The 27677-nt window shown below is 38.0% G+C and overlaps 2 protein-coding genes across 12 annotated transcripts in view; one reads left to right on the top strand and one right to left on the bottom strand.

Moving 5' to 3' along the window:
• The window catches only part of NEK1 (NIMA related kinase 1), a 51606-nt gene extending 32984 nt beyond the window's left edge, over positions 1-18622 (bottom strand). For 3 of the 7 annotated variants that reach the window (XM_054823546.1, XM_054823551.1, XM_054823553.1), the window contains exons 1-15: positions 18292-18504; positions 15006-15154; positions 14833-14929; positions 12781-12878; positions 10596-10679; positions 10073-10140; positions 9864-9950; positions 8728-8782; positions 7296-7496; positions 4029-4089; positions 2726-2883; positions 876-935; positions 574-633; positions 382-429; positions 215-289 (exon numbers count right to left, since the gene is read on the bottom strand). In XM_054823546.1, coding sequence (XP_054679521.1) covers positions 215-289; positions 382-429; positions 574-633; positions 876-935; positions 2726-2883; positions 4029-4089; positions 7296-7496; positions 8728-8782; positions 9864-9950; positions 10073-10140; positions 10596-10679; positions 12781-12878; positions 14833-14929; positions 15006-15122 — 1269 coding nt within the window. In that variant the 5' untranslated portion in view covers positions 15123-15154; positions 18292-18504. The other 4 variants (XM_054823549.1, XM_054823547.1, XM_054823550.1 and 1 more) reach the window with 4 other exon arrangements.
• Positions 18623-18709: 87 nt separating this feature from the next.
• Positions 18710-27677, top strand: part of CLCN3 (chloride voltage-gated channel 3) — a 68289-nt gene continuing 59321 nt past the window's right edge. For 2 of the 5 annotated variants that reach the window (XM_054823285.1, XM_054823280.1), the window contains exons 1-2: positions 18710-18865; positions 20330-20468. The gene's annotated coding sequence lies outside the window, so the exon portion shown is untranslated. Of the gene's footprint in view, positions 18866-19124; positions 20109-20329; positions 20469-27677 lie in introns of those variants that run through there. The other 3 variants (XM_054823283.1, XM_054823279.1, XM_054823281.1) reach the window with 2 other exon arrangements.

The following is a 27677-nucleotide window of genomic DNA, read 5'->3' as shown; positions in this document are numbered from 1 at the left end:
TCTACTACATATTAAAAATGAAAGTTGCACATGATCTCCAAAAAGCCAGGGAAGAGAGTTTGTTATAAAGTTTTTCTTAAATTAACCATAGATTAATAATGGGCAGCCCCAAGAGTTGACCTGCAAGAGCAGATCTTTCTGAAAAGAGAAGACCATGCCAGATAACCAAAGGTGGGGGAACAGACTACACCACATTTCTGCATCTGCTGCCAACCTTAACATCACCACTTCCACCTGAACCAAGCACATTCCTCCATCCTTGTTCCCTGGCTCTGTTTATTCGTTCCATCTGAAGGAGAAAACAATACAGGAAAACATAATTCAAGGAATCACTAGGTAAAAATTGAACTTCACTATTAACACATTTTAAACGTATTTTACCCTTTCTTTTTCCAATCTTCTAATTTCATCTGCCTTCAGCAAACTCATCTGCAACGTGTAAGGATTAAACATGTTTAGTAACTGAGAAATCAAACTACTCCATATTCTTATGCAACATACAACACACGACACCACAAGATATTTCATTAGTTATGATGGATGGAAAAAGAAAGTCTCAAGAATCTCGTCTACCTGATCTCTCTGGCGTTTTTCTCTTTCAGGCAATTCTAACCTTTTCTTTTTTGAAGGTTCCTGAAAAATAAGCATATAATTTGGTATTTATTACTGAGCCATTATTCTGTCAAGTTAGGTTAGTGCTCCAATTGCTGGTGTATGTCCACGAAGATTAAAAAAAATAAAATAATTAAAAATCACTGTTACATAATGTTGGGGAAAAAAGATAAGGAGGAAAGGTTTGAAGGTTTTGTTTTGTCATTCTTGTTCTGCACTTAGCTTTTGCTTAGTTTGAAAATTAACAGATGATTTCATGATACCTCAAACATTTTCCTCCTTTCTTCTCCAGGATTCATTTTCTTCATTGGAGTTGGAAAGGCCTGGATAAAAGGTGAAACTTCAAATTAGATACCATAATGCTAGAGTGAGAGAAAAATTCTAATCAGAAAAAGAAAAATCTTAAACCCACAACTTAGTAGGTGCAAAATGTGGTTTAAAATAATTAATTACTCAAGAGGTTTTAAATGAAAAGCACTGCTAGGATCTAGGGGTAAATGCTACTGTACTTGTTCATCCTCTATTAAAAGCACTGTCTGAAAACTGAAGGCAGTAATTTTAAAATCTGTTTTGTCTTAATTTTTCTTCTCTGGCAATACCATTCTGCATTACAATCTGTTCCTATTATAAGTATTTGAGGGTCCCCAGATATTAAGATTCTCTTTTATTTGGAGAACAGACTTATTAGGTTAGCCTTAGGCTCTTTCACTCGGGTAACTCTAACCAAGGTTCTTGTTACCTATGGAAGAGGAGAATGCAGCCACTATTGAATACCTGGTAAAGAAGCACCTATACGTAATAAACCATGCTGCTCACTCCAGTCTTCCCAAAAAAAGTGATGGTTATTTTTAAAGCATATTTTTTCTGATTATACTAGAACACAGAGAGCTTCATAGTATTTTCTTTTGACCATGCAAAATCCTATCAAATGACTACTTTAAAATCAAGTACTGCAGAAGATGGAAACCTTTAGAGACTTAAGTCAATGTAGTTCAACTACAGTGAGTTAATGTAATACCACTAAACAAAGGAGATGATGACAACATGCTCCTCTGAGAAGTCAGTTGAGAGCTGCAAGCTCAGACTACCCTGGAACAACAGCAAAGAGAAGAAAATTTATATTACACTGTAGCCATTGTTTCTATTCTACATCTTATCCCTTATCTCTAGGTACAATCCACACAAAGAATATGTCTTAAAATTGCAGTGTTACTGACTCCTTACATGCAGCAAGAGAATACTTCCCTGCCACTTTGAGCCTCCATGCAAGCTGGATCGGTGTTGGCTGGTGAAAGTGATTATAAAGAGCAGCAGATTAGCAGATGGTCATACAACCAGCCTTAAAACACAAAAACCTCATGGTCTCATAAGGACACACAAGAAGTCTGTGTGTTCCCTTCTTCTTGCTCTCTTTCTCAAACTGTGTATCACAAGCCAACAAGGCTTGCGTGATCAATGAGTATTTCCTTAAACCTCTGATAACTTTTGAACCTCAAGGATAAGTTATATCTCAGGGATAATTTTCTATCCACCTAAAAAAGAGTTTTACATAATAAGAAGTACAGAGAAGATGACTGGAAGAAAGATCAGAAGTACTGTATGAAGTTATACAGAAGACTTTCTCATTAGCTCATGGAATTAAGTCTGGGAAGCTCCTCTTCCAATTACACAACTTCTCTGGCTGACAACACTTTAGAAAATGACTAAAAAAACCTTTGCTATGTTTTGAAAATTTGAGATTATTTTTGAACAAGGAAGAAAGATGCAAAGATTCTTATCTAGTGTCGATGATCTTGGTATACCTGACAGACTTCCAATATTTCTAAGAGTGGTCAACACCAACAAAGGAACTGAAAACATGCAAAGCACATCTAATTCAGCAGTGGAATTAAAACCCAAACCTAAGGTAGCAGTCTCCAAAAAATCATTATATTAAAACCAACTAAACAAAAAAATCAATAATGAAGCAAGCCAAGCATCTAAACTACTACTACCTTATCTGCAGATGCATGTGTCCACACAGAAGACGTTTTGAAAAGGAATGCATAGATTTTCGTAGCATTTAAATAAGGTATGAGCAAAACAGTTAAATTTAAGTAACTTAGCTTCTTACCTGTCTAGATTTAGCCAATGGCTTCTTCTCATTAGGCTTTTTAGGTGCATCACAAGATTTCCTGATCACTAAAGGCACTCCATATTTTGCAGCAGGTTTTGTGATTTTCTGAGCTGGTGCAACTGAAGTCAGTATTTGTTCTTGAGCTGGTCTTTTAGCTAAAAAGAAAAAAAACCAAAACCCTGTTTTACAGCTATTCAGGCTGGCCAGTGTACCATATTTCCCTTTCCCAAGGTCTTGGAACAGCAAAGCTAGAGGAAAACGAGTGAACTACTAACAAATCATTCTCATGAGCTGATGCATAAGTGCAACATACCCAGTTGTCCAAAACAGCTTGTCTAAATTTCATGCTTGATAAGAAACAGCAGAACACAATCCTAGAACTTTTCACTCTCAACACTTCGCTTTAAACTGGAGAACTGAAGCTTATTTCAGCTGCCATGCTTTATTATCCAGTTGTCATCGACACAGGGAAAAGTTTTCCTAATGGAATGGAGAGACAGGCCTCCCTCTACTAATGACACTGGACAGCAACTTCCAACACTTATGTCAGCAGAAGATGAGTTCTGGAAGAGCTTCCATGGCCTTCAGGGATATTGTTTTCCCCACGGAGTTCTTGAAAATATGCCAATATTGTGGATTTGATTCTGTGCTAGCAGGGCTCTCTTACTACAGAATAGCAGGACAGCAGTGAAACAACACTATCAAAAGACACCAAAGCACTTGCCACAGCTTCAACAATTACAAGGAAGTGAAATAAAGAAAAGGGAAGAAAATCTAGGGGAAAAAAGTGTAAAATAATGCAGGAAAATGAAGTAAGGTAAGACCATCTTGACCAAGTGAAACACAATCTAATTTGCTACCAGTAGTAGAAATTCTACTGCTTTGGGCTGAAGTCAGGGCTTAATATTGGAATATCTAACAAAACCTCCCACATTTTTACAAGAAATGGTATTTCTCATTATCCATTTGTCATTAGTAAGGGAAAAAAATAATTGCACAATAACAACATATAAATTATTTCCAGTATTTGCAGTCTCCACTGTCTCCTTACATTTTGGAAGCGTAGCACACTGCACGAGGAAAAAGTACACCTAAAATACTACAGGACCATAGTTTATACTTGCATCATTTCTATCCTACACAGATCCAGCTCCCCAGGGAGAGGGGAAAATTGCTTCCCTCTCTTTTCCTGAAACTTCTGGAATCAGGTATAAGGACATACCAAAACCAATAAAAGAACAAAGCTACATACATTACTTTGTCAGAGCTGAAAGCAAAAGCACTTTACACACTTAATTACCTGGTGCAGCATGTGGTCCAAACTTCTGGAAGATTTTGTGATTGAATTCTTCTGCAATAAGCTAAAGAAAAAGTTGAAAAGTTAGCCAACAGTATTTATGTATGAAGCTAAAAAGAACTTTTCAGAGAAGTGTGCCACTCCCACTAAGCATCTAATTAATAGTATTTAAGAATGAATTTAAATGAATACTCAACTTTATGTATTCAATTTAGTGGCACTAACATTAATATGAAGTTGGATTATGTATTTTCAAATATTATCAGCATAACTACTCAAATAATCTTAAAAAAGCAATTTAGTCTGACTCCTGGGTGGCACATGTTACCTTGTTTACGAACTAGCTAAGAATCTAGAAGAATTTTAATGTGAGCATCAACACTATTTTATGCATAGCTCATCTTAGATTTCTGTATAGTTGCCAAATTTCATTTGAAATTCTCAGCCAGCTTGTGTCAAAAACCAGTCCTTTAGCAATATTTGCAGTTTTTTCTTTTCAAGATGGGAAGATGACTACATATGTGGATATCTAGGAACGACATACACTGTGTGCTGTCAGGCATATCAAATTAGCATAATGAAATGTGGAAAACAGCCTTACTGGAGTAAAAAAAATAATTTGGAGTCTAGACAAAGAACATTCAAACATGAATAGGCCATCATCTCACATCATAATGAATACTGTATGCAGTTTTGAACACACCACCTCAAAAACCATGTAGTAAAACCAAAAAGGTTCAAAGAAGAACAGCAAGGATAATTAAAAGTGTTGAAAAGCTTCAGTATGAAGAATAAATAAGCTTTCTCTTCAGCCTATAAAAAGATGACTGAGATGTAATGTCACAGGCCTAGAATACCATGTGATTTTGCAGAGAAAGCACAGAAACACACAAGGTCAGCAAATGATAATACCAACATAAGAAGAGAGTTACCCTTGAACACAAGGAGGAAGGTTTAGAATAAACAAAGTTGATGCTTTCTGCAACAAGTAGCAGGCCTGTGAAATTTCTTACTGATTATAAAAACTTACACAGGTTCATGGAGAAATCAGATAAGCTCATGGATGAAAAATCTATTAAGGATGACTAAATATCAAAGATGATGCTTCCTGAGCTGATGCAATTGAGACAACAAAGGATGAAGGCTGGGAGACTATTATAGGGTAATGTCATGTAGGCTTGCCTTGTTCTCATACACCTCACCAGGCACTGTTTATGGCCAGTGTTCACTGCCCACAGGATATGGAGGGAGACTTGACTTTTAGCAAAGCCAGCACCATGTTCTCATTTTCTAACAGCCTGCTCTCACACTTGCTGAATCTGAGTGCCACAACTGGTGCTACCAATACAGAACATTCGAAGGATGGGAATTGCAAACGTACTTTTTACAACAGCAGAGCTACATGCAGACAGATAGTGGCCATACTACAGACCACCTTTCTAGAGATGGAGCATGCCAGGAACATGTTACTTAACATTCTGACAACTGACAGCAATGTTAACTCAATAGACACTAAATCACAAGGTTTTAAGGAACAGTCTTTATAGAATCTTGAAATATTCAGATTATTTTGATTTGCTTAGAGGCTACCAGTCACTTACAATGGATGCTAAGGAGTTAAAATGGGGCGGGGGGGAGTGCAGAACGTAGGACTGCACACAATGGCAGAGAAACTTTTTAACCTGTACAGTCTGACATTAAAAAATTCTATAAGCAAAAACTCACACATGAGAACAGTCTCCTACTAATGGCATTTCAGTGATGTTGAAGCTTTAGTTTGGGTGATAAGCTGTAACAACTGAAGTGTGATGTTTCCATGATAACACAGCTACTGACAGAAAAGAAACATGACTCTTTAGTACCTTTCAAAAAGCTTCCCCCTTTTTTTTTTTAAATTGATGCTAATTTAGATTCACTCTTTCCGTAACTTAGTAACTACAAAAAAATAAGAAAGAATTTATGTAAAACTGGAAGACTGATTTCCTGTCATTTAAGAGAAGGATTTCAGCAGTAGTTGCAATATGTTGAAGATGTCAATTATGGAAGATCTCTTAAGCTTAGACTAAGAAAAGCAGAAGACAACAGCATTAGCCATGGATGAAACAGAAAGAAAACAGGCATTAGGGCTGTGCCACAGAATGACCGCCTCTGACTGAATATGAATATATGAGTGATTGATACATTTAGTAAAAGGTGCTTTCTGGGTCTGGGGTTTTTTGCTGTTTTCCAGATTAGGTAGCATCTCTAAGTCAAACATGTTAGTGATTCAGCTGGAAAAACTGCATGCGAGGATTCGTACTCAATCTAGGAGAAATTAGTATCTTCATCTGGTAGTAGTCTATTACTAATTATACTTTGCCTGACATACTCCAAATAAAAATTTCATATCCATTCTAGCTACTGGAAATAAAATCATAATGAACTATTACTGATGTAAAAGAACAAACTTATCTGTAAGACTTCTAAATCTTACCTTTCATTAGGACTTTAATTTGAACTATTATTAGTTGAAAGCCTATTTCATATACAATTGAAATTCCAATTATATCTGACCTTCTCATGAAATTTCTTTAGTTGTGAGCTGGTATCCATTAGAATTCCTTATACTTAGTAAGGTTTCCTTTTGCATTCATTATCTCCATGTCCTTTCTCTGTCTGTATTTATTTACCTCGTATCAGTACATTATTCACTTGATAATCTTGAACTCTTTTGATTAGATTTATATTAAAAGGACATGAATAGATGTAAAATGATGTCAACAGATTCTAAACAGAATAGTGAGCAACTTCTTTGAGGTTATATACACGTGGTATGTTTAAACATCAAGAAATTTAAAGATTAGGTTACTTAGCAATATTTCACAGAATACACTTTCAGGCCATTCCAAATTCCAAACAAAAATCGATTGAAGAAGTTATGATAAAGCAGCAATGCTGAAGTCATTGACAGCACCATTTTATGAAAAAATGCATATCTAAACAAAACAACGTCTCACTCATAATTTCTCACTATATAGAAAAACACACAAAATAATGCACTTAACAAAATGCCAATTTAAAGTTGTTCATAGAAACTACCAAATACTTAAGTAATTTGAGATGTTTCTTTACAGTTCATAGTAAAACTCTTTTTTCCTCAACTGAAAGTGTCTCTATAAAAGCTCTAGGGAATACCATTACTCCAATTTCTCATGTTGTATATTAACATTAGAATAAAGAAAAAGTCCCATGATGTTTTTAGCAAAATTAGAATGAAAACTAACTCCATACCTGTGGTGTGAGAAATTTTTCAACCCGTTTGGCTATAAAGCTTTTCTCCAATATGGAGTTTACTGATGGTCTATTCCTAGGATTTCTTTTAAACAACTGTGACAGCAGATTACGTAGGTCATAGGAGTAATGCATAGAAACAGGAGGAAAAGGTCCAGAGATTATCTTCAGTACCAAGTTCTTCATGTTACCAGCTTCAAACTATATCACACAAGAAAGAAAGCAGTTACTACTTATTACTTACTGTCACTGTCTGTCCACATGTAAGGCTGCATATAAAGATGAAGAGGAAAACTAAAGAACAACACACCTTCCCTTGCCTCAACATACCAAAACAAATTTTCAAGGCCATCAACAGTTTACAATAATCTGCTGCCAAGTGTTCTGATTATACATCATAATACAGATATTTCACACTATAGAGATACAAATTTGGCTAACAAATAATTATTTCCCTCCAGATCTAGACTGACAATGATATGGATAAAATAATTATGTAATTATCTGCTTGATCTCATCTCCCAAACACTTTCAGCCACCACATGCCTTCTGCCCTTTTTAGCAAAGCCATATTTCAAATGAAAGCATGTAAAGCATTCACACTCATTCAGTGTAAAATCTAAAGAAATGCTTAGACTTCAGCTCAAGCTCAGGAAGCAAAGCACACCATTTCAATTCCTTTGTACAATAAAAAGAAAACAGTACATATCACCCAGCTCACAGAAAACAACCTATTGCCATCAATTCTCAGAAAGGCAACATTGTCAGCATTGCTGCCACAGAAAAAAACAAGCAATACAAAATCAGAAAAGCTTGAAATGAAATCCTTATCCCTTGAAATTTTTCTTCTGATCTTCATGTTTTCATCTTTTTTTTTTAATAAAAATAGCTATTTAAAAACAAAACACCACGACCAAAACAAGACAAAAACCATTTTTTCTGCCCTTCCTAACCAGAAAATGGATGATAAAGATGTATTCTTCAGAACAGCACACAAAAAGGCAACTCTTAGAAAAAACTCCCTAGGTGAAAAAACTATTTCTGTTCTAAGTAGAAATGCATTAATCCATCTGCAAAAAAGCCGACAGTCCAAATTCAGACTTTCAATGAAAATGTCAAGTTTTTGAAAAGAAAGGAACACTATTCACAGTATCGTTTGTTACAGCACCTAACAAATTTTTCAGCTAACACAGTTCATTTAAAACCTATATTGAAAACAAAATACACAATGCTAAGATTTCTGGAGAGATTGGCATGAACCAAAACACAGATTGAAAATGTTGGTCGGTATAGGAAGAGGAGATTAAAATGTTGAAGATAATTTTAAACAGTCACTGTGAAAGCCTTTCATCAACTGAAACACATTTGCATAAAATCAGGAAAAATCTCTGAAATCACTATTCTTTTAAAGAAATAAGAAGTTTCTACTTACTGCATGTTTAAGTGTGCACATTTCATAGAGAACACAACCAAGGGCCCAGATATCACTAAATCAAAGAGAACATACTTAAGAATTAGTTCTAGGTGTAACATTGCCAAGTAACTTACATCTGTGAAGTCTATCTTTGAAATGGAAAAGAAAATGTTGTATTTTGAGTACGTACAAGCTCCCCCCCCAAACCACAAAACCTCAAACAATAAAAAAAATTAAAATATTCAACAACCAAAAATAAGGCCAACCTGAACACCAAATGGGGTTATTCTGGCTCCAGATTTCATTTAGACATTTTCATCTGAACCACCCCAGTCAAAGAAATTAGACAAAATATGGGCAAAGGCTTTTTTTTCTTTAAGTGTATACATTTGCCTGAGCTCTTTGAATTAAACAAACAACAAGCCAAACAAAAACCACCACACAGTTCAGCAAGTAAAATTCTTAAAGATGATTTACTCTTTTTACATTGACTTACCTTACCATCACTCATTATAGAATTACAGAATTTGTATTTTTAGAATACCATTGGATAAAAAATCCCATGTAGGAGAAATAAGGGACAAGGAACTGTAATAATTTTTATTTTTTAAGAAACCAGCTGAATTTAGTACAAGGCACTCACAGCACTGGATGCAGCAGCTTAGTGAAGCATAAGACTAACTTGATAATGACCATGTTAATTACATTAGGGACTCTGTTACCAGATACAGCTTACTGCCAGGACAGAAAACATATAAGCAAAGTATCTGTATGACTTCGTTATCTGAGGCAAGCTGTGCAATCTATGCATGTGCTTAGAGAATCCAATTACTGTGTTTCTGATTTCATCCTTAACACGGTTTCACATTCATACTGCATAAATTAAGGCAGTACAACTAGTGTGCAGACAGGCAAAAGTAGAGCCATAATTAAGAACACAGCTAGATCCAGAACTCAGAGCATTAAGCTGGTTCACATTGCTTTGTACTGCACAGACCTACTAAGGTCCCACTTGCACAGTGAGACTCAGTGCCTTCTTGGGTAAGAGATGAACTAACAGCTGTTCACCATCACATGATTAGAACAGCTTTAGATTTCTAAAGAACTCACTTTCTTCTCCTTATCAAAAACTTTGAATAAACTCTTACTTGTACCTTTTATTGTTGTAAGGTTTGTTCTGACATATTTCAGGCGACAAATAGTATGGTGTTCCTATGCAAGTGCGAGCCAACTCAGCAGTACTAAGGAAAAAAAATAAGAATAAATGTTAACTAGTTAACTCCCATGAAGTGCACAGATTGTGTTCTCCTAGATCAAAGCGATTTAGATTAAGTCAGAGAAAATAGCATCAAAAATTAATTACCTGTTAAGAACTCTGGCGATCCCAAAATCTCCCAGCTGTATTGTTCCATCTTTGGTTAAAAATATATTCTTGATATAGAAATTTTAAGAAGGCTGTTAATTAAAACATTCATACAATTGCACACTTTTTGTTCTCAACGTGTTTTGGGAAGAATAAAGTTTTCTACCATTCAATCACTCTGAAGTCACTAGCAGTAGTGTTATTGACTACTATGAAACACCACACCTATTCTAGTCCTACTTCATCAAAATTAAAGAAAACACTATTACACGTTATAAAATATTATCTTTTCCATCCCCACACATAAATATATGAGTAATACTGAAGTACCTTCATCAAATAGCCTCATCTGTTTGTACAAATATCATATAAACCTCTTCCAGACAATTCTGAAGAAGTGTTTCCAGTATTAGAAGTGTTTACATAAAAAGACTATTTTCTGTAATTTGCAAACTTACAGTAGCAAGATATGAATGTAAACACTTTGGAAGTAAATTCAGTTTAAAAATAATTACCTACATACCTGTGACTTTATGTCCCGATGCAAGATTTTTCTATCATGTATATGTTTTAGTGCTAAACAGATTTGTACAAACCAATCCAGAATCTATGCATAAAAGAAAATGCAACATCAGCATCATTATTTACCTGAAAGCTTCTGCAGTTACGTAACTGAAGAAGTTATCAAATCAGTTTTATAATTATAACTCAGGATTTTACCCTCTTCCCACAAACCTGTCTTCGTTTACACCACAGAATAATTAAAAATGTAATAGTACTGTCACTATAATGCAGACTTTTTAATGAAAGGTACCTATTACCCAAATTGGATACTGTCTGAGACTACTAGTTTTCTTGCATACTATAAAGCTTACAAAAGTCTGCAATAGGAATTTGATTGGCTAAAAAGTTAAGACATGGGACTTGCTTCTTAAATATTGTACTTTTGCTGTAATCAATACAAGTCGTCTTGAAGTCAGTTAATCAACCAAGAGTCCTTAAAAGCCATACTGATGTTTACAGAAACACTTATTTTATCATCCAGTAATTTTATGTATTTTACCTTAAAAAGAATAATAGAACAAAGCAGATTTCAATGAGAAAAAGCAACAAACAACATATAACTAGAAGATTACATTCAAGCCAACAAACCCCATTTTTTTGTAAAGCTGTAAAAACCACAATATAAAAAGGGACTAATGGCTAGAACTTTTCCATGTGAACAGTGGTTTCACATTCCCAACTTAAGAGGTACCTACATGTCAAAATTAAGTATAATGCAAGGTGTAATTGTCACTTTTCCATTGTAAATTCTTCTTGTAAAGGTGATCCCAAATTAGAAAAATGAAAAGTTTTACAAATTATATCCCAAAAGTTTCACGATTATCCTACTTTAAATACCATCAATAGACATAATACACTACTAAGCCTTTCCAACCACAGGTAAATTGAGATCCTGCTGGATGCAGAAACAAAAGCATAGAAACAATTTATGAGCAAGGAAATACATGTCAGTTCTAACTAAAAAATTGAATCCTACATAATCTATTTTAACTTAATCAAATCTATATATAAAAATCCTCTCATTTATTCCAGATTGTCCCCCAGTACAAATGACTTTACAACCAGTATCATGGAAAATGAAAATCTGTTGGTATACTTCCAATACAATATTAAATATTTTTTCTAATGGAAGAATAAACTTTTGAATTATGTTGTCCCAGTTTTAACAGGGATAAAGTTAATTTTCTTTCTAGCAAAGTTAATTTTCTTTCTAGCAGCTGGTACAGTGCTGTGTTTTGGATTTAGGATGAGAATAACGTTGATAAGATACTGCTGTTTGCAGTTGTTGCCAAGCAGTCAAGGACTTTTCAGCTTCTCATACTGCTCTGCCAACAAGAAGGCAGGGGTGCCCAAGAAGCTGGGAAGGGGGCACAGCCAGCTGACCTAAACTGGCCAATGGGATATTCCACACCATACAATGTCACATTCTGTTTATAACTGGGGGGTGGGCTGGGAGGTGGGGCAACTCAGGGTCTTGCAGAGCATCGACTTCGGGTGGTGAGAAATTGTGATGTTCATCACTTGTTTTGTATATTTTATTATTCTTACCTTTTTTTTCCCTATTAAATTGTCTTTATCCCAACCCATGAGTCGGGGGTTTTTTTTTTCCCTTTTCCATTTTCAATCCTCTCCCCCCATCCCACTGGGAGGGGGCAATGAGCGAATGGTTCTGTCATTGTTTTAGCTGCCTAAACCACAACAGATGTAAACATTGCTATATTTCATATTACTATATTTACAAAGTGTGGGCATTTTATCCTTCTGATAAGTGAAAATCAGTATTACAGACCAAAAATCCTGTGCCATTGTATCTTAAAAAAAATTTTAAAAATTCAAAGGTTTAAAAATATTCATGTTGTCCTTCAGTATTTTTCATTTCTCAGATTTGGTTTACTTTGCAAGAGATCCAACTTTTTTTTAAAGCATCTTACACATACAGACAAAACCTCAATTAACATACCCAGGATTTCCAGCTACATTTTATCTCTTTTTTTTTAAGATACTACTGAGACTGATGGCAACAAGAATCACAATGTGAGAACCTCCTTTTAGATTAAACAACATATCTACCAAACTGAACCAAAATAATTTAAAATTCAACAAAAAGTATCATGCAACAAAACACTACAGCAGTTTGCTGTTACCTGATCTTCAGAGAATAAAATTCCTTTCTGAGCATTTATTTTTTTAAATAGGTCTCCTCCTTCACAGTAATCCATCACTATATAGAGACAGCCATTTTCTGTAAAATAAAACACAAAGTATTTTAAAAAGAAAAAAGACTCATCTTTAACATAACTTTCCAAATATCTTCACTGCAGTCACAGAAAAATCAACAAAAAATTAACCTTTTCACATGCAGCTTCAGACATCACTTATTAGTCCTTTTTTCAAACTTCAGGAAAAAATGCTTTTGTTGAGTTTCACAATATAAGTTTCCCATTTCTGGTAACATCAGACTATTTTGATATGGAGCGAAAAAAATTACATCTGCTGAACAAATGCCCCAAAATGGGGTTAAAAAACACTATGAAATTAAAGTTGTCACTTTATTAATGCAATATAAAACCATTCTTCAACCTGCTTTCAAACATCCTATAGATCCCTGACCCTAAAAATAGAGATCTTAATTTCTAATTCAGGTAGTTGCCTCTATGGGCCTAATTCTTTCTGGGAGTTTTACCTGTACAAGGTACTACTCGCACTAAGTGCAAGAAAACAACAATAATCAGCTCTCATATCAGACATACAGTTCATTTCAGAGACTGAAGAACAGTAATAAAACTTCCAGCAGACAATGACAGATGGAAACAATTATTTTTTCATTTTTGAATGAAATTTGGGGAGACTTCCAAAAATTCTATGCAAGTTTCTATTAAGAGGTATGAACACATAAGAACACAAAGTTACAGTACACATTAGGCATGATTTTGAGAAGAGCTGAATAAACGCACAAAATCAATCACATGCTGCTCAAAAGAAAAACTCCTATTTGATGGAAGAGTCATAGAACTTAAAAACTCTATTTAGAGTCAAAATTAATTAAATCATCTAAGTTGCTTAAATTTCACTCCTGCAGAATGCTTCTGAAATCTGTCTTTCAAAACATCAAACCCAGGATTTTTCTTTTGTGCTTACAGCTGTTTGTATCTTGGTTAAGCTTTATAAACAGTATAATTTTAAAAGATGATCCTAGGAGTCTGGATTTCTTGCAGACCTGTTGCTGAAATAGTTCTCTTTTAGAAACCAAATCACTGTGTTCAAAGTCAATGTGCTTTAACAATAAAGATGAAACATGAAGTCTTGTGAACTACAGATTACAGGATCTACCTTCTAAGAAGAAAAGAAAAAAAAATCTTACAGAACAGACCTTTATTACAGAGAAGACAGAAACATGGATTTATAAACCAGAAGACTATGGCTGTGCAACATGACTATGGCACAAAATTATAATTTCATTAATAGAAAAAATAAAAGCCCCCAATCAAAAGACATATGAAAGTCAGGAGAAAAGAAGGAAAGGAGAAAAAAGCAGTGTTCCTAAACAGTATCTCAAATAATATTTAGGGGTTTTAATAGTATTTTAATCTATATGATAGGCTCTTGGAATCTTTTATCTGTTCTGCTCATCTACTGAGACATTCACTGCGAAAACAATGTGGCATTACATTTCTCATTGCTTCGTAGCTTGATGAAACAAACAGTACCATCTATTTTTCCTGCTCTGAAAGTAATGATATGATTGTAATTACTGAAGACTGCATTTTCAGACAACAGACTTTGAGATAAAATTGCTCTTGCTGGGTTATCAATACCCAAATTAGCCCATACTCATATTTAATATACAGAAGTGCTCAAGTCGTTAGAGTATACACAAGTATCCAAGGAGACTTAGACACTGGATAAACAAGTAATCCTTTCATTTAAACATCAAAATTGATGCATGTAAGGAAGAGACATCAATATTTCTGTTTAATCATTGCCCTTTTTATTTATTGCTATTATTTTTAAATGTGCAGGGGAACTGTGAAGAAAATACAACCAAAAAAGAACTGAAGCAAGTAACAAAAGTATGAAAAAGACTGATTAAAGAAAGAAAACACAGTGACTTTTAAACTACATGCACTAAGTAGTGTGCAGTCACTTACTATCATTACTATCATTAGTTCAGGTTCTACTGTATTAATTAATCCTACCTTCAAATGACTCCCTATACAGGACAATATTTGGATGTTTCATGTTAGCCAATACAGCAACTTCTCTCCTTGATTCTTCTCTCTCCTTATTTGACATCTTAAAAAGGAAAATAATGATATTTGATAACAGGAATACAAAAAGAATGGATCAGTAATTAATAATAATCACTCACCTTAGAGATGTTTATTTCTTTAATAACATACTGTTGGCCATTTTCTTTAGCTTTGACAAGAATTGCTTTCCCAAAGGATCCTTCTCCAATCTTTCGCACTTTAATATATTTATCCATAGTTATCTTCTAAAGGCATCCTTACTTGAGTACTAGGCAAAAACCCACAAAAGAGATTTAGTTAGCCATACATAGCCCGCCAGGTCATGTTACATTTTTAGTACTCAAAATGTCAATCCATTTGTCTCCTCCTACATGCTTTGTAGCTTTTCTGTAAATCATCTACTCTCAGTCTCAATCCTATTTTGGTACAGTTGGCTCACCTGGTGTAGAAAAAGGGCTGCACTGCCAAAACCGATTTAAACTTTCATCTCGACAGACAGTATGAAAAAAAAAAGATGTGTTTATCTTTATTTAAAGGAAGTAGTGAGTACCATATCTTCTGATTCAGCTATCACACAAACATCATATAGAGCTATAGCACCTGGTTAACTGTCTTTCATTCAACTTTACTTGGAAGAACCACAATAGTAGGGGGAAAAAATTCCTACATATTGTTTCTTAAGCAGCACTAAAACTAGTATTTTGGAAGTTAGTCACTACAATGAAGCCAAAATGGACTGAATTCAAGAGATCCCCATAAGTTTAGAATCATTATTCAATATAGAAAGGTGTGACCTTAATTCTGACTGAAAACATAGATAATTTATTTTTCCATGTTGCACAGAAAATAAATTCCTTACAAAATGGTGCAAATCAGTCTTTTTAGTGTACTATATGACCACTCAGACTACCTTTTGAGATTAAACAGATCAGTCAGCTGAATGTTGATGGTGCTTAAGGTTCTATATTAAAAAACACTGTGGTAAAAATAAGACACTAGCGAGCTGCATGTGGAAGGTACGGCAATATAGAGAAGCATCATAACAGCAAAGAGAATTGGCAAAACAAAGATCAAAGTGATAAACATCAAAACAAATTCATGGTGGACTAAAAGGTCATCTTTTCTACAGCAGAAAAAACTTCCATATCCTGAGGAACTTTCTGTAAGCTGAAAAAGACAAAAGGTTCCCAAGCGTTTCTGCATCCAAGCCTCACTTGAAAGCACTAACAGCATTTGTGCTTTGCTATACCCAGCTTCCTTCCAACAGGAGACCCTATTAGCTTAGATCCATACTTCACGCACATCTCAGGTGAGGCTCTTCTCCCTGATTCGGGACCATTTTTTGTCATAGCATTACCATGCACCAAACACAGATGCTGATAAGGAGTCTCAAGAAGATGAAGGACCCGTACCATGGAAGCAAACTGAAATCAATAAGCTTGATTAGTATAGCAATATGAAACACAAGAGAACTGAAGTAATTTCTTCTGCAAAATAGAAGATGGGAAAACAACCAGGACTAAGGATAACTACCAGGAAGAAGAAAAGTGAAAATGACAGGCCTGCAACGTCTTGGTGGGATTTTGTGCCTCGAAGTATGGAAAGTTAGTTTAGTGTGAAGTTGCACTTCTGAAAAAGGAAAGACTCACTATTAACATTAATATTGTCTTTTGGGCAACGACAAAACATAGCAGGTGGGGGACAATTTTAACTTCATGTGGCTTTACTAAGTCCTCGTCCTACCCCTGCTTTGTTTATGAAACAAGCATGCTGTACGACAGCTAAATCAGCTACATTAGGGCATAGCTGAGAGCTCCCACTGCACAATGTTCTGTGCAAATATAAACAATCAATAAGCGGCCTGTGGGCAAAAAGGTACAGTTCACTCAAACGGGGTATATAATTTTGAACCAGTTAGACGGCTCATTTTTACCCACGGTATAGAAAATCCGAGTCTTGAGAAAAGATCTCAGCGCTGACAGGGCGTTGACTTTCCAAGCCCTGGGCAAGAAGTCATGTTATCCAGCACGGACACGCACGAAAGCGGTTTGTGCGCCGGGGCACCCCGACCGACCGCTGAGGTGAGGCGACAAAACCGAACCGCACGACCAGGCGGACGGAAAGCTACACCGCGAACTGCCCGCCGAACCCAGCCTGGCGGCAACAGAGGCCAGGCGCCGGGCAGGGCCGGGCCGCCCTCCTCAGTCGGGCCCCACCAGGCCGCCGCCCCCGCACAGCTGGGGCAAGACCGGCGCCAGAGCGAGAAGCGCGGCGGGGGATCCCCAGCGCCACGGCGACTGAGTGAGGCAACGCCACCAGCCTAGCCCCACCGGCGGCGGCGACTGCTGCCACCGCCGGCCCGGCAGAAGGGCGGCCCCGCGCCCCGCCCGCCTCATCCCCACCCGAGCATACCTCCCCGCTGCGCCCGCCGCTGCCACAGCCGCTCAACCAAGCCTCACGCCCTGCGCTAGCCCGCCCCCTCAGCTCCTATTGGCGGGCCCGCCCCGCGGCTCAGCTCCCATTGGGCGAGACAGCAAGTTCGCCTGAACGCCCTTCCCGCGTTAGCGGTGCTTCACCGTGGTAACGCACGGTCAGGAGTCACGTGACGGTCGGGGCGGGGCTCCGGCGGCGCCTGCCTACAGCCGCGGCGGGGCTCCGGGCTTCCCGCGGCGGTAGCAGTTCCCTATCTTCCTTGGCATTTAAGGGAAGGAAAAAAAAAAAGACATAAACCACCTATAAATCTTTCACGAGCCAACCATGACCCAGAAGCCCGCGCAGCCTAGCACCGGCAGTACGTGTCTTCCCCGGGGGGATCTGCAGGGGGAAGCGCGGCCCAGGGGTCCAGTGCCCAAAACTTACTCAGGAGCGTCAGGCTGCCTACGGCAGCTGGCCCCGAGTGGGCATCTGTGGTTCTTTCGCTCCCTAGTGAAAAGTGTGTGTTAACAGCACGGACGAGTAAAGGCTTGTGATTCACAACGCTCTTTTTCAGTCTTACTCTAATTGTCTTGACCCGTCATCCTGTATGCGCGCTACAAAGCACTGCTCAGTCTTGTTAAGCTTTTATATAAACGAACCTGCGGGTATTTTATCATTTTTCCTTGAAAAAAACCCACCTAACCTGCCAGAGTATTTTTCTGGAACCTCCGTTCTGTCAACGTATGTTAAGTAAACTCTTTGTTAGCCTCCGTATCTCGGCAGGCAGTGAAATGCCTACTGCCTACTTCAGGATGATGGTACACAGGGGTGACGTGCGCAGCCTGAGAACTGCATTTCACCTGCAGATAAGCAAAAGCTTAAGTTCTTAGGACCCTATAGTCAGAGCGCGCAGCGTCTGTGAAATTAAGACGCGCCTTGGTTTAGCCAGAAGCCAAATGACGCTGCGATGTACCGAGCCGCCTCCTTCACCTGAGAAACCGGTTACTCCCCGTTCATGAAGCGTAGGGATTTCCTGCTCCCCTGTTACCGCCCGCTCTGCGCAGCGGCGAGCTGTAACCTGGGCCCGCAACCCGCCCTCACAGCAAGGGCCGCCTCTCCCGTCAGGAAGCGCCTCCGGCGCGAAGGGGAGCCGAACACCCGAGCGCGGTCGCGACCAGCGGCAGCGCAGCCCCAACCCTCGTCCCGCGCCAGTCTGCCTCACCGGGCGCGCGCCTAACGGCTGGTCCCCTCTGGGGCCGCCGGCAAGCCACGCCCCTCCGCGCGGGCGGGAAGGGAGACCCATGCCCGCAGCGGACCTCAGGAACCGGAAGTAGTGGCGGGTGACGCTAACTCCCGCGGCCCGGGCAGGCGCTGAGCGGCGGTGCGCGTGCGTGCGTGGCAGGAAGCCCCGCCCCCAGGCCGAGGGGGCGGGGCTGACTGGCGGAGCGACCGTTGGGCCAGAGGCCGAGTCGGTGTCCGCGGCGTCTCCGCGACCCCGCCCTGCCGCCGCAGGAGGATGAGCCAGCGCCTCCCTGGGGAGCAGCAGGCGGCGCCACCCGGACAGGTAGGGGCGGGGCTCGGTTCGGCTCGGCTTGGCTTCCCTTCCCTTCCCTTCCCTTCTCCCGGCGGAGAGCCACGGCACGGGACAGTCGCCCCGGCACCGCGACGTGACAGGAGGGGCTGCGGGCGGGCCGCTCAGTCCTGCTCGGTGGTGTCGGAGCGAACGAGGCCGAGGTGGCGGCTCCGGCCCAAGCGCTGCGTGGTGGGGGGAGGAGAGGAGAAGGCAGCCCCCGCCGCATGGCCCGCCCGCGGAGCGGCTGCTGCGCGCTCGTCGGCGAGACCGCTTCGTTCTGCGGCCGGGAGGCGGGAAGGGGCAGAAATGGTGGTTCCTCAGGGGTCCCTCAACTTATCTGTCCTCCTCCCCCGAAACGGGAGAGGCCGGGGTGAGGGGGAGCACCCTGCGTGTTTACACAGCGTGTAACCTCCTCACCTGGTTTCGGTGTTCTGTGGCAGCTCCCGTTCGCATACGGAACACTGAGGGGCTCTGCGACTTGGAAGATCCAGAGTGTCCTCCCCAAGTAAACAGTGTTAGAAGTATTATTCTGCTTGAGCTGCTCGCTTTATGTTGGCTCACGGGTTTGGTTAGTAAGGTTGCTGTTACACAAGGGAGGGAGATAATGAGCTCTTCTTGGAGGCTCTTATAATTAAATGAGGAGGGCGCAGGTCCGTGAGGTTAAAACAGAAAATTGGCTGCATTCTTTCATGTTATCTTCCCTGCATACCCAAAGTCTTCCCGTATCCAAAAAGGGGGAGGTGGCTGTAAAACATGTATGTATCATTTCTCACCTAAAATGAACAGTGCCAAGTGTGACAGCGGAAAGTCGTGCTGATAGTGAAATATGTTCGTTGTTGAATAGTAAATTTGCTGTGTCACACTTTAAAGTACTGAACTAGGTAAAACAAGGCCTTAAAAGCAAATTAAAAATGTTACTAGTGCTAAATCGTGTTAGAAAAGACAATATTTTTGGAAAGATGTCCCAAAATGGTAATCATTTGGGTTTTAAGACTTGAACCTCCTTTTTGAGGTTGTTGGACCTCTCAAGTTTATGGTACAGACTTTGTGAAAGAAATTAAGTTCACTATTATTTAAATGTCACATGTATTGGTACTTTTTGCTTTTGGACACATTTCTTCTTGGTGGACCTGTGAAGTGTTTTATGTTGTGTATCCCCTGGCAACATAGATGCTTCTTTACAAAAGCAGTTGTTTGAATGAAGGATATGTTGGCATGACAGCTTGGCAAGCAGGTAATTACTAATACTGTTTCTCTATTTAAAGAAACTTCAATATCTTTTAATGTAAAATTTAAAAAAATCATCCATGCATTACAGGAAACCTACCTTTGTGAAGTAAATAAGCCCCTAGAGAACTCACCAACTGTTACTATCATTTATTTTTTTTAAGATAAAAGCCTTACATTGGCTATCTGCTTTACATTTGATGTCTTGTCTCTTTGGTTGGCAAACAGATGTCAACTTGCTGCTCAGTACTCTGAGTTGTCAAAATGGGAAGCGGTTCTGCCATGGGAAAACTGCAGCTAGCTTGAAACTCACAGCTTGAAACAAAATGACTTTGCATCTGTCTGCAACACCTGTGGAAAATAAAAGGTATATAGTGCCCAGAAAAATTGAGCTTGTTTCTTCTTTGCTTCTGTTTAGTATTGGTATGTCAGGCCTAAAAATTCTTTACCTTACAGTAGTAGATGTCATGCACAATGTATATTCAATATTTCTAGAAATATATCTTCCTTGTTCTGTAATTCCCAAGGCTGTCTTTGCCCAGATCTTTACAGCATCCTGTCTGTGAGTGTACCACTGTTCTCTCTGTGGTGCATTCTTGCAAGTTAAAATAATCCTGGAGTAAATCTCTTCTCTCTTTCTCTCTCTTAATATTGACTTGTAATAAGAACAAGCCTATACAAATCCTTAACTGGGAAAGGCACTTGAAGCTGTTGGTCTTTGCTCTTCATGACTGCATTGCTCTGAGCCACTTATTATGGGTTTGCCTGCATTTTTGTCTTGCAACTCTGTACTTCCTCTTGTGCTCTTTTCCATACCTTATGTTTGTCACAAACTGATGTTTCAGTAACCTGCAAGTGAGAACCCACTGTGCACTGGTTAGTCTATGAACAGCTGGGTCTAGCTGCATAATACATGTTCTGCCATTCACTGAATGTACACTTTGGCTTTTCCTCCCACACACACTTTGGAATTTTGGGGACTCTGTGTGTATGTGTCTTACTTTGGTATTTGAACAGCAGAGTTGCATTCTTTGAATGTAAACTCTAAAGCTGGGACAGCTGTTCCAAATTTACAACTATTGACAAAAGCCTTTCTAGGAACATTCAGAATTTTTCCCCCTCCCCTTATTTAAGTGACTTGATATGCATGTGAATAGGTGTTACTTTGCAGATCAAATATTCAGGGTTAAGTCTTATAATAATTTGTCAGTATGTATATTTTTAACTTGGTCATAATAAAAAATTGGAATAGAAGCTCTACTGTTGAAGAGATTTGTGCCAGAAATGATAATGACAGTTCGAGTTGTTCGAAGAGTTAATTTCCTAATTCTCGGACTCTAGGTTGCATGTTCCTAAACTTTGTGCTTTGGTATCTCCTTGGCAGCAGCAGTAACCAGTAGTCTCTGAAGGCGGTCAGCAGGGACAGTGATCATGCGCATGAAACTGCTTATACACCCTCCCTGCTCGTTTTCCCCAAACTAAGATTTCAACTTTATACTTGTATGTTCTGAGAGCAAGTTCCCAAATCTGTGCTCCCTGTGTCAGTCTTTCCTTTATGTCATAACCTGAAAGTGCAGGTTCTGTGTTGGCTGACTTCCTAAAGCTGTTCAGGTGTCATCTTTTTACCTGTGCTTATGAATGAGGTAGGCAGCTCTAGGCTCTGCTATGTAGTACTTTGTGCTTGTTTATATGCCAGGCTTTGGAAACTAAAGATGCTCAGAATATTAGAAAGTTGACAATTATAAATTTTTATAGGTGTTTAACTTGAAAGTTGATTTTGAATTTTGGAAGCCTTTATAAAATCAGCTGAGAGAATAATGCTTAGAGAAAACAATGCTCATTTGATTCTGATAAGAGGGTTGTAAACAGACTGTAGAAATACTGTTTGCTGGAACATGTCCTCTGTTTTAAAAAGATAGTAACTGAAAAATCAACATAAAATGTTGAGATAGTGGTTACACTTAGGGAGCTGATAATACCTGTTGTTATCAGAGAGAAGAGAGTTGACAAAAAAGTTTCTGGGTTTCATGCATAATAGAAAGGATTCTAGACAAAGCTGTTAAAATAGTTGTAAAGCTGTTTGCATCTGGAGTATCCTTATTTGTTTGTATTATGTAGTAAATAATCTTGGATATATACTCCAGCAAATTAATGGAAGGAAGAGAATTTATAGCTTCATAGTGAGTATCAGTGGTTGTTTGTTTTGGTTTTTTTTTTAAATTACTTTCAGAGAGTCTAGTCAGGTATTTCCTCTTGAACTTTCTAGACATTCAGCTTTTTTGTTTGTTAAGCATTTTGCTTAGGCTTTCTAGTTACGGGAGTAGACTCTGTGCTTGCTTTGGGCGAGTAAGGAAGAATAATAAATGAAAAAGTGAATTAAGTTCAGTCCTAAAGCACTGACCCTTTGATAAAAATAACCTTTGCTGTTACTTTTTTTCCCCTATTTTTGCTATATTTTGATAAATTTCTCTAAAAAGTTCATGAAAGAGGAAGTACTCAAATATGCTTTTTGTGTGTTTATACTGCAATACAGTATAATGAAGAAATGTTTCCTAATTGAAATAATAAAAATGTAATTTCAGTAATATGTTTAAATTACAGATGGAGCTACTGAGGTGACTTAATATTTTGACATCCTACCAGTTAAAATTCAAGTACACGTTGTCCTGAAAGATAAGCTTATGTTTGAGTTCCTGCTACTCTTATCTCCAAATTAGTGTTCTCTGCCAGATTTGTTGGGTTTGATGTGTTATCTGTAGTTCTTGATCTACTACAGCTTTTCCTCTGAGATTTCTGTTATTAATTTGTCTCTTGAGTATGTGTTGGAAAAAAAGTAATACAGTTCCTGTATGCTTCCAAACACGCTCATTTTCTGATTCTGAAAAGTGAATCTGCAAATTTCCAAAGGAGGTATCTCTAGGAAAGAAAACTGAAGATATTTTAATTATTATTTGACTTTTTGCTGCCTGTCTTGCAGAAAACTTTTAATCTTATATGGAACGCTGCAAGAATGAGTAAACGCTTAAAATTATTATCAGTCATACAGACTTACCAGTTTTCTTCTGTTTTATGCTGAGACATGAATATTCTTTTAAATTACCCAACAAGGCTTATAAGACTGCAGAACGCTTGAGGAGACCTAACAACCCGTGCGCTGAGTGTTTATGTTATTACTACAGTTTGGAAAATCTCAATGTTTGTTCTCCTCTCTTAAACTAAAAAAAAAAAAAAACCAACCCAAAAAACCCAAAAAAAACCCCAACCACCAAACCCAAACCAAATCCTTTTGCTTCTTTGGGTAGGGGATGGATTTTTTAAAATAAATTTTATCTATGAACCCAATGAACTGATCTCATCTCCATAGTTGTGTAGCACGTTTAAGATAACTGACCTTCTTGTCTTAACTTTGTCAGCTAGAAGCCTTTTAGTAAAGTATTGCTGAATCTTTTTTCTGTGACTTTCAAAATTAAAAATCTCCCACAAAGCCACCTTCTTTTTTTTCCTTCATAAAATATCCACCTAGATTCTTGCTTTCAACTTCATACCACTATTTAACAGTTATATTTTTCCTCCAGACTCTGTGCCAGAAAATTGTCTACCATTTGTAGACCTTTAGAAAGTACACATAATCTTAGAAGTTGTACTTCCCAACCAGCCAAGTAAGTTTTACAGCTGGAGAGAAGAATATTCAAGTGAGGGGAACTTGCTGTGCGTTCAGAACTCTTAACACACTTGATTTAGTAAATACTGCACTTCGGTGGTGTTTGTGCATCTAGAGCTTCACTGCCTTTTGGTTTTGTGGTTTGTCGGTTTTGTTTTTTTTTTTTTTTTTAAATCTCCTTTGGTTAGCATACATGTTTTTATTACAAAAACCACAACCAACAACAAAAAACAAACCAGAAACAAGCCATTAACAATCATTTCTTAACATTATAGGTTTTCAGGTATCTCAGAACATAGTTAGTTAGTTATTTCATCTTTTGAAGAAGATCAGAATGGCAGTGGTAACAGTTGAATATGCTGAATTAACAAAAATGAGGTGGATTCTTTCTAGTTAGAGCCAAGGTGGTCAGACATGAGCCAGATCCTGGTGTTGACTGCAGATGCTTCAGTCCTTCCTCACCTTGCAACCCTAACGTTGCTTGAGAGGATCCAGAGCAAGGAAAAGAGTGAGCCTATTGTCAGGGCTCCTAGCCTTGATGTTTGAATAGCTCTACATAGCCCATCTGTCAATTTATCTGTCTGTTAGACATACCAAGAAGAGCCCCCAAATGACAAAGACTTGTCATTTCTATCCAGAGTACAGCGAATGTGTTGCTCGTTAGCTGGTATTTGCTTTGCTTTGAAGTTTGAAAGTAGGGAGAGTAAGTAAACAGGAACCACCAGAGGTCCCCACATGATTTCATAAGCAGTGGTCATATGCCTGTGCTGTGTTTTGGGAAATGCTGTAGGATTTTTTTTTTTCTTGATCTCGGGGGCTTTAGTGTGTTTATAAGGAAACTGGAATTCAATACAAGGACCTTAAAAATCTGTGGTAGCTGCTGTTAGCGAGAAGATACTTAGAGTTAAACTGGGGATAGTGGTGCTTTTTCAGATTCCAGTTTGACAATCCTGAATTATAATTTTGCCAATCAAGAATGAGTACTTTTCATGTGCTTGTCTTTCTGCTGGAGTCTGTGCTCTCATGCTCTTTGTCTTGACTTGCAGACCCTCTTTTCTGTGATGCTCTCTTATTTCCTTTATATTAAAGTTTCTTTTTCATTCCGTGAGTACTTTCAGATCATTCAGATACAAATGTATGGAACTCAAAGAAAATTATCTGAAAGACACTCAACTCAGGTGTGACCCAGAACTTAGGAATCTGTGCACATAGCTAAGTGCATTTCTCTGAAAAGATAAAGAAAAGTAGTATGAATAACAAGACTTCTGGTCATTCTGGAGGTGTGTAAAAGCTCTGCTCCATTGTTTGTGTAACCCTCAGATGACTGCAACACAAGTCCACATTAAAAAGGAGCAAAATCCTTTTAAAAACTGTAAAGAGAAGGTTGCATACTGTTGCTGGGTTTTCATCAAACAGAAAATGTGTTGTGGTCAAAGACTCAACAGACAAAAGTTACGTTGGCTACAGTGGACCCTACAGTCATAGTTCCTGCTCTTCAAGAGAGGACCATGGGTTTTACCTTTCAATTGTCTTAAAGAATTGCAGCATTGTTCTAATCTGAACATGATCACAGAAGGAACATCAGAGATTATTTTGCTAAGGGCATTCTCCATCTTTTCTTTGCTGGACAGAATATTTGCAGCTATAGATACTGACCCATTAGTTTGGAAACTAATACTATATCTTATATGTATTTTAGGCTTGCTCCAAAGTGGCAGCCACGGACACAGTTGTTTACCATGACTTCGCTAAGGACCAGTAGCTGCCTGTGAAGCTTAAGCTCTTGAGTTATATTTGCTTTTATATTTAGTTCAGGTTCATGCTAAGGGATTATGTTCTTAGCTTTTTTTTTTTCTCTTTTTAAATTGTTAACTAAAAATCCCTTAAAGACCTTACCGTTCATGTAGCAGTTTATTACAGTGTCTGTGTGGGAGACCACTCTTCAACTCTGATAGCAGAGTTTTTTTCTAATGTATCACTAAATAGCTTAGCTTAGTAAGTTTAAATCTGAGTTTTCAGCTAATTCAGCCAGTTTGGGTTGAAAGCAATTAAAAAGTATTCACATTAGTAATTTAGTAAATGTAAAAGAAGCAATCCCTTCCATCGGGTAGGCTAATCTCTTTGTGCCAGGTGGTATAAGTCTTCAGCTGTCACAACTATGGGTAGCGATAGCCTTAGCGGTTAAGACATTTTAGAGAGTGGAGATGAAGTAGTTTTGAATACTTCATACAAACCGAAGTCAATGCTTTCAATGTTTGGAATCATATGACTAGAAGCATGAGTTCAGTTTTCATCCTGAAATTAGGCTGGCAGTTTTTAGATTTGGTTTGTTTTTTGGTTTTTTTTTTTTTTAAAGCTGAGAAGATAAAAAGTGCTATCAAAAATGAGTATTATTGATTCTGCTTTCGTGAAGATCATATATAGTGGTGGTATTCTATATCGGTATGTATCAAAAGTGAAGCAGCTCTTCAGGCTGTTGTTATGTTATATTAAGCTTTTATAACTAGGAGTGGTAAGATTCACTAGAATGTAGAAAGTAAACATGAGTACTGTTTTCTTGTTTCAGTTTTCAAGTTAAGATTGTCCTCATGCTTTACAAATGTTATCTTTTCATGTAGTTTTGTCTGTGTTTCTGTGCTTGTCCTTGCTTTCTTGTTTAAAGAATATTTGATTATGTGTCTGCCATAAACATTAATTTTATTTTGGAAGTAGCTGTGAATGGAACTAGACTAAGCTTTACCTATGTATATTTTTGGAAGAAAATTAACCCTCTCAGCTGAAACCAGGACACTGACTTTTTATCCTCTATTCCAGGAGAACCTACTACATTAAACTCAAATAGATTTTTTTTTTTTTAACTCAAATAGCTTCCATTAACTGGCAGTGCTCTTTCGTGACTTTATTTTTCCAAATATGACCTAAAAATTGACCAAGATCCTTTCTCACTAAATGACTGCAGTAGGAGCAGTCCTGTTCCTGAGATCAGCTGTTAGTTTTCAGATGGGTTTTTTTGAACGCTACAGAGAATGATCTACTGTGTATTTATTTTTGTAAGGTTAGCATATCTATTCCCTAATTTGTAATAGTTTGGGTTCTTGAGTATCCTTAAGAATTTTTGTGGGCTAAGCTGGCTAGAGAAAGTTCAGGAAAGCTACTATTTCATTCATCTTCCCTTCTGTATTTGATTTGAAGCGTAAGATTTTTTGAGCCTTTTTATGGAAAAAAATAGTCTGCTAATGATCTAAAAATTACAGTGAGAAATTTCTCACAATTCATTCACCCTTTTTCCAAAGCTGAAGTTTGGAAGATAAGTGATGTTCTCTTCTTGTTTAACTATCTTTGTGACAGGCAAAATAAATAAACAAATGCAAGCTAGATATGCTGGGGCTGCAATGAAAATGTAATTGTGACACTAGTGGGGCTAAGGATGAAAGAATGGGCACCACGTAGCCTTTGTTTTAAAACTGTTATAAAAGACTCATAGTTTCTGAGCTCAAAATTTTTTTCGGAAGGACAGGCTTACTTAAAAAAAATCTGACAGTATACTATTTTAATGTAATATGGGAGGTTTGGAATTAAGCATTCAAAGCTGTACTTGACTGCTTCCATCTTTTGGGCAGTTCTGACATATATATGGGATATATGTTAAAATTTTAGTGTAAGTGTGGGGAATGCTTTTATTTGTTCTTAAAGTGTATGGTAGTTGGATACATTTTTTTTTAATAAGTTGATATATATGTATATATAATTCCTGACTATAACAAATAATCACTTTTGAAGGTTCTTACAAATTAAAACCTTTAAACTCCTATTATTTTTTCAAAAGTCTTTCAAAAAATGACTCCTCTATTGCTATCACTGCATTTCTTCTACTGTAGAACACATTCTTATGTGTAAAGATTGTATTCTTAATTT

The sequence above is a fragment of the Grus americana genome, chromosome 4 (assembly GCF_028858705.1).
Source record: "Grus americana isolate bGruAme1 chromosome 4, bGruAme1.mat, whole genome shotgun sequence".
Lineage (NCBI taxonomy): Eukaryota > Metazoa > Chordata > Aves > Gruiformes > Gruidae > Grus > Grus americana.
This window is presented reverse-complemented; position numbering and strand designations above follow the sequence as displayed.